The 12,668-nt window shown below is 35.9% G+C and overlaps 1 protein-coding gene across 1 annotated transcript in view; it reads left to right on the forward strand.

Annotated features, from left to right (window-relative positions):
- The window catches only part of fto (FTO alpha-ketoglutarate dependent dioxygenase), a 402,707-nt gene that overhangs the window by 115,199 nt on the left and 274,840 nt on the right, over window positions 1-12,668 (forward strand). Inside the window, exons 4-6 of the mRNA XM_039762921.1 lie at window positions 3,540-3,659; window positions 4,680-4,759; window positions 7,862-8,005. Coding sequence (XP_039618855.1) covers window positions 3,540-3,659; window positions 4,680-4,759; window positions 7,862-8,005 — 344 coding nt within the window. The remainder of the gene's footprint in view (window positions 1-3,539; window positions 3,660-4,679; window positions 4,760-7,861; window positions 8,006-12,668) is intronic.

The following is a 12,668-nucleotide window of genomic DNA, read 5'->3' on the forward strand; positions in this document are numbered from 1 at the left end:
ATTCCTATTCTTACACCGCCGCATGCTAGTTAACTTTAATTTAAACTGTCAAAGTTACTCATATGTGTACCCTTTTATGTTTATTTTTTTCTTTGAGTGCGATTCATATCTCATCATACTGAAGACAAAGAAGTTAATTTGTTTATTGCTGTCTTTGCTTTGTCTATTTTATATTTATTTTATAAGCCATTCGTACATCAGTAGCAGTCACATTTTATTTATTCTCTCACTTGAAATAATATTTTTTCCGTCAATAATTTATTAACCTATCTCTGCAACATGATAGGTAACGGCGTACTGGGAAGGCATGCTCTAAATGAACGGACCAGCTTTCGGCTGTTAATTTTTTTTCTTTTTTATGATGACAGGGTGCTGTTACTGTTTTGTAGGCTTGAGTCACTTCCTTGTAAATATGTCTTTCAGGTTGCCCATTGCTAGTCAGTTGGTCTATAATTATGGTGAAACATTCAAAATGGTTGTCAGTAGATGTGAAATTGTTAAGATGTTTCACAAGAATATATTTTATCAATACAATAAACTTTATATATTCACATTACTGGTCAAAAGTTTCAGAACACCTTCAAATTTAATCAGTTGAAATGCAATGAATGACCTAAAATGGTGAAAAGATAAGCAGCAAAATACCAGAGGTTTAAATTTAAAGTTTAAGTTAGCAAAAACTAAAAAAGGAAATATCAGAATATTACAAATGGGCCTTCTTTAGGGAGTAACTAATAGCTTACAACCTACAGACGTTCTGTAGCAATTAAAGTAAATTAAGCCTTGAAAGTTGAAGGAAACAATTTGCACAGGTGTTCCAACTTATGTTGACTATTTAAAACCCTCTGTCTGTTTTAAAGCCTAGTTAGAACAGACTGTGTTACTATACCCTTTGAAAAACTACTTGGACAATATTCCAGTGATAATGGCAAGAAAATGGCAAGTTAATAAATGAAATGAGGCAGAGCATTATTACCCTTAAAAGTGTAGGCCCGTCATTTAGAGAAATTGCAAAAAAAAAATATATATATCAAAGTGTCAGTGAGTACAGTGGTGTCCTACACAACCCAAAGGCAATTGGAAAGTGGAAGAAACTTATAGGAAGAAATCTGGCAGACCCAAAGTCACAACCCAATCAGAAGACAAGTTTCTGAGGGTCACCAGCTTGCATGATGGGTGCCTCACAGCACAACATCTTCAAGTACAGCTAAACAGTAATCAAAAAAGCAAGTCTCAGTTTCTTCTGTGAATTGGAAATGTATGTGTGTATGTATATTTTTATTATGTTATTGTACCTGTTTATTTTAAGAGTTACCTACTTCTATTGTCAAATATGAGAAACGGTATTTGTGTTTCTTGGCACCTCAAATGTTGCCTATACTTAAACTACTGACTTGCAGTCTACTTGTAATGGGCATGTGTTTATATCTGCATAGTGAAGGACCTACTGTTTATCTATAGCTGTGTTTGAAAATCAATATTCATTATTCGTTATGCATAGTGGTTTATTACTACAGTTCTAAACATGTGAAGAGAAAGAAATTGGCCTCTTACCTTCAAAACTGTGTGTCTGTGTTTTAGTGATTTAAAAAAATACATGACTAAATTCATTAAGTAGAAAATAATCAAGAGTAAGTGAAGACTACTTCCAGTTTGACAAAGAACACAGTGTATTGATTGTCTAAATTGCCCTCATCACTCCTCTAAAGAATAACATACAGCAAAATCTTGTGGCGGTGGGTTCTTTTTTTATACCAAATGCAGCCAGGCCAGGCTCTAGCCCACATTAAAAGATAACTTTCCTGTTTTGCCTTCTGTCTGCTGTTTGGTATTTTTAGAGATTGTTAGTTATTTCTATTAAGTATATGTTGTGTTCCTTATATATTAATGCTTTAAATATTCTCATATCTCATAGTATTTAGAAGCTTTGATTTTATAATAGAAAAAATATAAAGCACCTTCATAACAGATAGAATTCGCAGATGCATTTGATGGATTTTTGTAATGGCTTCATGCTACTTATTTTTTAAATCAATATGGATGTAGTCATTTATTTTGTATCTTTAAATTACTATATATGGAAGCTAAAACTGAATATCAAAAAGTATAGACCTAAATTAAAATTGTTTGCAGGTTTTTTTTTGTTTCTTTTCATTGACCACTGAAATTAGTGGATTTCAGATTTTTAACATTGAAATAAAGTAACAATTTTAGTTAAACATAAATACTCTTATGTATTGCTTAACAACAATCCTAAATTCTGCACATAGGCTGCATTCTTTAAAAAGGGTATTCATGGATCACCCATCCAAGTTCATATCCAGTGTGTGGTTCCTGTCTGTGTAGGATCTGCACTTTCTGGCAGTGTATATGTGGGTTGTTTTCGGGGTTCCTCCTTTCTGGACTATCTGACCCTTCGTTCAACAACCACTTCTTGATTCCAGGTTCAAACTGAGACTGAGATGGAATGTGAAATATAATTCTGCATCTTTGGGTTTTCAGTCAAGATTTACAACAGCAGTGTCACTTGACTTTTAGAGAAACCATTGAGTATTGCACAGAGTACACTGTGCACTGTTTAAAGGTTGTTCTGCCATATAGCCATAACAGGTGATAACCAAACATTAAAATACAGTCATATCACAAATAAATATTGTATACTTTGCTTGTATTAATGAAACATTCAGCATAAACCTCAGTCATTTCTTCAGCTGTTATTTTTTGTGGATTTTTCCAGTGTAAAAAGTTAGAGGGTGGACGGCTACATACACTAGGGCTGCAATTCAAAGGTCCCAGGGCTGAAACAGGTCATCAGGAGTTGTCCAGTAGTTGTGACGTCTCAAATCCAGTGTGTTATAACACTTTTAGCAAATTTAAAATAATATTGTTTTATTGCAATGATAAAATGGACCTATGGACCCCTCCCAGGCTTGAAATCTATAGGGAGTAAAGGACTTTAAAGGAGTTTTTACTTTCTCATTGACTGATATAGTAAAGTAATGGAAACTAAAGGCAAGAATACATAATAAAATGGAAAATCAAGCAATGTAAGATAATAATAGGCAGAAATACAGTATATGGTACATGAAAGAATGTTTCATAAATAGGTTATATGAATTCAAAGATTATAGAATATACTGAACACAGTGATGTACTGAATAGTCATTGTACTTCAAGGCTGCCTACACATTAAAAGAAAGTTGAATTAGTAGAACCTGCTGCTTTAACATGTGGTAAAGACACACACACCGGTAATGACAGAGTCAGAATGCCATTTCTGTGTTTTTTTCATTATGCACTCTCTTTCTCTGGGAATTTTTTGTGTAAATCTGTTTGGGTAACTAGTGTTTAAGATTTTCCCATGTGGATTTTTTTTCTCCTTAATAGTTCAGGTACGTTTTGAAGTAATGTTCCTATAGAAATGTTTTAAATGAAATAATAAAAATATCCTAACCCTTCATTTTTAAGTATATTTCATTATTTTAATTCTCTTAATAGTAAGTGAAGGTTTTTTTTTTTTTTTTAAACATTCATTTTAGACCCTGGGACTACCTCAGATAAGAAAGCATGTTGGCGTGCAGGTCTGAAAGTGGCCTGGGATATTGACACTCCAGGACTTGTTCTGCCCCTTCAGCCAGGCGACTGCTACTTTATGATGGGTAGGTAGAGCACTTGGAAGACAGTATAAATGCTAAAGATATGGTAATCCTTCTTGAAGAATTCTTTTTAGTGTCTGGTAGGCTGCATTTCTCCATAACCCTGAATTAGATTAGATGGGACTGGGAATGCTATGTTACATTATTTTATTCAACTCAAGGTTGCTTTTTCATATTTTCTACAACCAGTGAATGTGCAGTATTTGATATGCATTGTAAGCCATCTTGAGCTGAGACACTGCCAGACACTTTTATACAGTGCTTACTTTGCCTGGCTGTTGAAAACTCTTTGTTGTTCAAGAATCTGTAAAAATGTTTTCTTTTAAATAAAAATACAAATACTCTGCACTTGACTAGGATCTTATGAATTTTTTGAAGATAACGTTGGGCCTTTTGTGTACTCATGATATCTTTGTTTGAAAATTTACATTGGATTAAATGTACTAATTTGCATGTATGCTTTATGTGGTCTTCTCAATGTTAAGATCCAGTCATCAAATTCACCATGCTGTCTTTGTTCATGTTTAAAAAAATAATCTGGGAATGTGATTTGCTTCATTCATTCATTCTTCAAACTTGCTTTTTCTGTGTGCATTTTATTCTACAACATTTTAGAATTTCTTTTTAAATTTGATTTCTCCTCAATACATATTTCAAAGGGTTCTGATGTTTGTATGAGGAAGACATTTTTTGACTGCATGATTTATAAAACTAAAATGAAGCAGTGTTTGCTTAAAACTTTCATCAATTTCAGTTGTTGCCTTAAGTTGAATTATTCATTCTTGTCTCTATTTTGGCAATCAAACCTCTTGTTTTCAACACCTCTACACAGCAGAAGAGTGCTTACATTACAGAGTCACATTTGCACTGCTTATAGTGGTAAAAACAGTTGTTTATAGTTTTTCATATGTCCCTTTCCTTTGTTCCCTCTTTTTAATTTTTGGTTGTAAGCTATCAGGGAGAATAATCAAATTAGCATTTTAAATAGATTAAAGTTAGTTCTGTATTCTCATTTATGTCCAGATGATCTGAACATGACTCATCAGCACTGTGTTTTGGTTGGAGAAGAGCCTAGATTCAGCTCAACCCACCGTGTTGCTGAGGTAAGGTTTTGTATTTCTGATGATGTCTTGTGTTGTTCATTTTCGGATGCATGTATGGCTTCATAACTCATTTCAATTGTAAACACATAATGTTATGTAATACTGCTGCTGTTATGTGGTATAGTCCCATAAAAATGCAATTACATAGATTTTAAAATACCTATTTGAAAGTATAAATTTTTTTTAAACACATTTAAGTCCATATAACTTTTGAAAACATTATTAACTGACTGTTCAGGTCTTGTATTTGCAAGATACTGCATATACAGTCATATGAAAAAGTTTGGGAAACCCTCTTAATTCTATGGATTTTTCTTTATCATTGGCTGAGCTTTCAAAGTAGCAACTTCTTTTTAATACATGATATGCCTTATGGAAACAGTAGTATTTTAGCAGTGACATTAAGTTTATTGGATTAATAGAAAGTATGCAATATGTATCATAACAAAACTAGACATGTGCATAAATTTGGGCACCCCAAGAGAGATATTACATCAATACTTAGTTGAGCCTTCTTTTGCAAATATAACAGCCTCTAGACGCCTCCTGTAGCCTTTGATGAATGTCTGGATTCTGGATGGAGGTATTTTTGACCATTCTTCCATACAAAATCTCTCCAGTTCGGTTAAATTTGATGGCTGCCGAGCATGGACAGCCTGCTTCAAATCATCCCATAGATTTTCGATGATATTCAAGTCAGGGGACTGTGATGGCCATTCCAGAACATTGTACTTCTCCCTCTGCATGAATGTCTTTGTAGATTTGAAACTGTGTGTTGGGTCATTGTCTTGTTGGAATATCCAACCCCTGCATAACTTCAACTTTGTGACTGATGTTTGAACATTATCCGGAAGAATTTGTTGATATTGGGTTGACTTAATCCGACCCTCGACTTTAACAAGGGCCTCAGTCCCTGAACTAGCCACGCATCCCACAGCATGGCGGAACCTCCACCAAATTTGACAGTAGGTGTTTTCCTTGGAATGCGGTGTTCTTCTTTAGCCATGCAAAACGCTTTTTGTTATGACCAAATAACTACATTTTTGTCTTATCAGTCCAAAGCACTTTGTTCCAAAATGAATCTGGCTTGTCTAAATGAGTATTTGTATACAACAAGCGACTCTGTTTGTGGCATGACTGCAGAAAGGGCTTCTTTCTCATCACCATCCTGCCTTACAGATGTTCTTTGTGTAAATTGCGCTGAATTGTAGAACAATGTACAGATACACCATCTGCAGAAAGATGTTCTTGCAGGTCTTTGGAGGTGATCTGTGGGTTGTCTGTAACCATTCTCACAATTCTGCGCATATGCCGCTCCTGTATTTTTCTTGGCCTGCCAGGTTTAACAGCAACTGCGCCTGTGGCCTTACAGTTGAAAATGACAGTTTAAACTGAGACAGCTTTTTGTAGCCTTCCCCTAAACCATAATACTGGACAATCTTTGTTTTCAGATCTTTTGAGAGTTGCTTTGAGGATCCCAGGCTGTCACACTTCAGAGGAGAGTCAAAGGGAAGCACAACTTGCAACTGACCACCTTAAATACCTTTTCTCATGATTGGACACACCAGTCTATTAAGTTCAAGGCTTAACGGGCTAATCCAACCAATTTGGTGTTGCAAGTAATCAGTATTGAGCAGTTACATGCATTCAAATCAGCAAAATTACAAGGGGACACAATTTTTTGCGCAGCCAGTTTTTTCACATTTGATTTAATTTCATACAACTAAATACTGCTTCACTAAAATCTTTGTTCGAAAAACACCCTAGTACTCAGATGTTCCTAGGGAATGAAAGACATACACTGTTATCTTTTTTTGTTGAAAGGAGAGTAAATTATTATGCAGGCTGATTGGGGTTCCCAAACTTTTTCATATGACTGTAATTTACAATTAGTGTTTAACAGGTCTGTATGATTTAAAGAATATGTTAATTTCAGCGTGATACCAAATAAAATCATTTTTTGGCAGTGCTCATAACTGCACCTGCTGATGATACTCAGGTTTATATTCCTGTCTGCAACTCTGCAACAGATCAACTCCACAACTGTCTGTCTGAGCTAAGATCGCGGATAGCTAATAATTTTCTTGATCTAAATCAAAATAAAACGGAGGTGCTTATAGTGGGTCCACCAGCTAAAGCCCAAATTGGTCTTGGACTTCTCAGCTCTTTCTCTGTCTTTTCCAAACCTCAAGTCCGCAATCTTGGTGTTACCTTTGATAGTAACCTCTCTTTTGAGAAACAAGTAAATTCTGTAGTCAAGAGTTGCTTTTTCCAACTTCGTCTATTAGGTAAGATCTTGAGAAAGCTACTCATGCTTTTATTTTTTCTCACCTCGATTATTGCGTTTCGCTGTATTCTGGGATTAACAAATCTCTGATACACAGGTTACAGCTGGTCCAAAATGCTGCCGCTCGCTTTCTGGTTGGGGCAAGGAAGTATGACTCTGTTTCTCCAATTTCAGCTTCTTTACACTTGCTGCCTGTCAGTTTTTGAATTGATATTAAAATATTGCTGCTAGTTTTGAAATCTTTACATGGGCTTGCTCCTGCCTATTTATCTGAACTGTGTGTTTTACACCAGCCATCCAGAGTGCTTAGATCTTCTGGTCAGTTGTCTCTTGTTGTCCCTCGTACCAAATGTAAAACCAAGGGGGACAGGGCATTTGCAGCTGCTGCCCCTTGCGTGTGGAACTCTTTACCTCATTACATAAAGGAGTCGCCTACAATTGAACTGTTTAAAACAAGATTAAAAACTCACTTCTTTTCACTTGCATTCAGTGACCTTCAGTAATACTGATGGTTTCCTCTTTGTGATCATATAACATTATTTCTATTTATTATCTATCTTATTTTATGTTTATATATTTTATTACTATTTATGTTTTATTGTTTTTTTCTTTTATTCTATTATTGTAAAGCACTTTGGCCGCATTACTATGTTGTTTTAAATGTGCTATATAAATAAATTGACATTAAATTGACATTACACCTAAAATGGTGAGGTTAAAAATTCATTTCCACACAGCAGTTTTTAGTGAACAGTTTTTCATACTTTTTAGGACTGTCTCTTGCAGATGTTTTTTTTTTCTTTTAATTTCTGTAGGAAGGTGATAGTACTTTAGACTATGTCTTTGGACGGACTGAAGAAGCTTTAAGCAACCTTTTGAAAGATTCAACTTTGTCAAATGCTTCTCTGAATTCAACAGAAATCTCTATCTTGAAAAAAACAGAAGAAATCCATAATGAGGTAAAGTGTTCCTACCTTCTGTTAGACTATTATTTCACAAAGCCATAAGAACTTCCATTTCTGTATTTGACCACAGATTTAGGAATGAAAAATTGTCAACTTATTGGAGTGAAAATAAAGTACTATATGTGCCATATATATATGTGCTTGAAAGTTTGTGAACTCTTTAGAATTTTCTATATTTCTGTATAAATATGACCTAAAACATCATCAGATTTTCACTCAGGTCCTAAAAGTAGATAAAGAAAAACCAGTTAAACAAATGAGACAAAAATATTATACTTGGTCATTTATTTATTAAGGAAAATGATTGAATATTACATATCTGTGAGTGCAAAAGTATGTGAACCTTTGCTTTCAGTATCTGGTGTGACCCCCCCTTTGCAGCAATAACTGCAACTAAATGTTTCCGGTAACTTTTGGTCATTCCTGCACACCAGCTTGGAGGAATTTTAGCCCATTCCTCCGATCAGAACAGCTTCAACTCTGGGATGTTGGTGGGTTTCCTCACATTAACTGCTCGCTTCAGGTCCTTCCACAACATTTCGATTGGATTAAGGTTAGGACTTTGACTTGGCCATTCCAAAACATTAACTTTATTCTTCTTTAACCATTCTTTGGTAGAACGACTTGTGTGCTTAGGGTCATTGTCTTGCTGCATGACCCACCTTCTCTTGAGATTCAGTTCATGGAGAGATGTCCTGACATTTTCTTTTAGAATTCTCTCATATAATTCAGAATTCATTGTTCCATCAATAACCAGGTTTCCATCCAAGGAGTTTTTGCGAAAAAATATTTAGCGGTTCAGATTTTAGCTGATGGAAATGCTAATTATCGATAAAATGTTGTACATGTCGACATAATATTTTTCCGTTTAACTTTAGCGCATAAATTCCATATCGATACTTCAGATGTCGCAAAAACTACACTGGAAACACTTTTTGTCAGAAAAAAAGGCTTTAACGCAAATAAATGTGTCACATGATACATTTTCATCACGTGCAATCAAAACGAGAATAGCGGAGTGGTTCGCATGGTCTGATGAAGAGACTCGTTATTTCTCGTGATGAGCCAATGCAGTAGCGGATAGGCTGGGTCTCCTGCTACTAAAAAGGGTACCTGAACTCCCTCCACATCAACTGTAGCCTGGGGGTGTCTCTCAGGATGTCTAAATAATACAAAAACCACAAAGGTAATTTACTGTACCAGTCAAAATATTGAATAAACCGTATGTTTCATTATCTAAACATTTTTTTGTTATTATTAAATGGCAGATGTTTTAGCATATATGAGAAATTCTCTCATTAATATTATCTTTAGTTTTTTTTTTGATTAAACGTTATTTTGTATTAATTCAAATTTCAGTTTTAATTAAAAACCTTAAGGGAAGCAGGTTACAGTACTAATTCAATTGTTATCGCACTGAGAAGGGATGTTGAAAGGTAGGCTCACCTGTACAGATCCGATGCTGCAAACACAGCTGCATCATGGGCACTTCCAGGAGTGCCAACGCAAATGTTTCGTATCATGCACCTGTCATCAACAAGGGCCTGGAGAACAATACAGTAGATGGCCATCCTTTGCGATTAATGTAATCGCGGTAGCCTTCTGTCGGGGGAAGAATAGGCACATGTGTGCCATCCAGCGCACCGTAAATCTGTGGCCCAAGATGCACCAAGGAATTGCGGTATGCAATTTCATTGGCCTCCGCTACAGTCGGAAGTCTGATATAACGCCGCATTAATTTTTCTTTAATTGCGGTGCACACAGCATATACACATCGATGGACGGTAGTTTTACTAACTCCGAAAGTTTCTCCAAATACTCTATACTCGTCGTAGGTTGCCAGCTTGTAAAGGGTGATGGCAATCCGCTTTTGGGTTGGAACCGGTGGTCGGTGGCAACCTGTGATGGGCGCAACATCAGGACTGATGAATCCACACAACATCTCAAACGTCGGCCGTGTCATTCTAAAATGTTGCAGCCAGAGATTTTCTGTAAAGTGTCTCTCCACCACCTCCTCCCAGAAGATCTTATTCCGTCGTCTCTCCCATACCCGTGGGTTTCGTCGCACTGGGGTACTTTCTTCGAGCTCAAGGGCTATCGGACAAGCAACTGCTTCATAATGCTGTCTTCTTCGGATATTATGTACAATTCCAATTATTTGTGAAACTGACATAACAGTAAGCTGGCAAATTTCAAAAAACTGTCTGAATAATCTCTCCATTTCTTTGTTTCTTTGTTTAGTGGAGGGGGTGTAACAAGGAAAACAAAAGGTAGATAATTTGCAACATACACAAAATTATGTATGGAAACGGCTCAAGGGCAGATTTTTTTTCACGATACAACAAAACTTACGCGACAGTTCGTGTCGGGGATGACGTCATCACGCACACCATTTTATCGATAAAAAGCCAGTTGGATGGAAACAGGCTGGAAACAGCAAATTTCGTACATTTTTTTTTACATATATTCTGTTTGTCGATAACAGAATGTTGCAAAAAACTGTATGGAAACTTGGCTATTGAAGGCAAGCTGTCCTGGCCCAGATGCAGTAAAACCAAACCATGATATTACCACCACCATGTTTCACAGATGGGATAAGGTTGTTATGCTGGAATGCAGTGTTTTTCTTTCTCCAAACATAATGCTTTTCATTTAAACCAAAAAGTTCTATTTTGGTCTCATCCGTCCACAAAACATTCTTCCAATAGCCTTCTGGTTTGTCCACGTGATCTTTAGCAAACGTCAGATGAGCAGCAATGTTTTTTTTGGAGGGCAGTGGCTTTCTCCTTGCAACCCTGCCATGCACACCATTGTTTTGTTTAGTGTTCTCCTGATGGTGGACTCATGAACATGAACATTGGCCTTGAGAGAGGCCTTCAGTTGCTTAGAAGTTACCCTGGGGTCCTTTGTGACTTTGCTGACTATTACATGCCTTGCTCTTACAGTGATTTTTGGTGGTCGACCACTCCTGGGGAGGGTAACAATGGTCTTGAATTTCCTCCATTTGTACACAATCTGTCTGACTCTGGATTGGTGGAGTCCAAACTCTTTATAGATGGTTTTGTAACCTTTTCCAGCCTGATGAGCATCAACAACTCTTTTTCTGAGGTCCTCAGAAATCTCCTTTGTTCGTGCCATGATACACTTCCACAAACATGTGTTGTGAAGAGCAGATTTTGATAGATCCCTGTTCTTTAAATAACACAGGGTGCCCACTCACACCTGATTGTCATCCCATTGATTGAAAACACCTGACTCGAATTTCACCTTCAAACTAACTGCTAATCCTAGAGGTTCACATACTTTTGCCACTCACAAATATGTAATATTCGATCATTTTCCTCAATAAATAAATGACCAAGTATAATATTTTTGTCTCATTTATTTAACTGGTTTCTCTTTATCTACTTTTAGGACTTGAGTGAAAATCTGATGATGTTTTAGGTCATAATTATGCAGAAATATAGAAAATTCTAAAGAGTTCACAAACTTTCAAGCACAACTGTCTGTCTATGTGTGTGTATGTGTATATGTATGTATATATATATATATATATATATATATATATATATATATATATATATATTATTTTTTTTTCTACTATATATCAGAATAAAACACTAAGGTCTGTTTGTCTATTCCATCTGAGCAATGTGATAGGTCAGTTTGACTTTGGTGTAATTGGTCAGTTTGGCGTTGGTGACATAGTGAAAAAAGAGTGTAAGTGTGAGACACTTGAGGAGGAGTAAAGGCGTTTGAGGCATGCTGAGAGAGTTGCCTTGAAAGACAGCAATTTTAAATCTGGACAGGTGGTAAAGGTGCCTTGAAAAATATGACATAGTCTGAGAAGCAGGCTTTATGGGAACACACTTAAGAGAGTGAAATGATTAAGAGACTATCACACACTTAAAATTGCAAAGGGAAGGTGCTGAAGGTACACATATGGCAAGAGATGACAAATATTTTTTAAATATTCTATTACCTGTCTTCAACAGGTAATTTGCCTATTATATATACATGTATAATATATGTGGATACATTTGGGCAAAAGGGAGAGACCAAGATGAAGTGTTGCGGCCTCCCTGAGATCTCCATTTTTTAGAGGCAATCCTAACAAAGTTAACCAACAAAAAAACATAGAAAACAAGGACCACACTTAAACGTTGCTCCTAGCTCTTTGAAACTTAGAGGTTTCTGCAGGCTAGTGTGGCTTCAACAGTCGCATGTCCAACAACGAACATCGACTTCCGGCTGTTATGATGCTTATATAAAGACTTGGACAGGAATGGATGGGACTTGCAGGAATCTCTGGAATTGAGCTCATTACTCTTTCATGGACTTCTTCTCCATTCTTGAGCTGGAAAAGAAAAAAGGTATCGCATATGCTTCAGCATAACCTGTCCTTGGTGTGTTCTAATGAGCAGAACCCCTAACACACTTCATCAGTATGCTTGTATAACTATATATAAATACTGTATATTTATAAAATTTGGAATCACCTAGAAATTTACATGTTTTTGGTAGAAATGGATATTTAACAAAGAACATTAAATTAATTACAAATATAGCCAAGACATTTTTAATTTATTGCTAAAATTAATAATTTATAATTTATTATTCATATAATACTTCAGAACTACATGTTTACCAGCCATTA

This window comes from Polypterus senegalus, chromosome 9 (genome assembly GCF_016835505.1).
Source record: "Polypterus senegalus isolate Bchr_013 chromosome 9, ASM1683550v1, whole genome shotgun sequence".
Classification (NCBI taxonomy): domain Eukaryota; kingdom Metazoa; phylum Chordata; class Cladistia; order Polypteriformes; family Polypteridae; genus Polypterus; species Polypterus senegalus.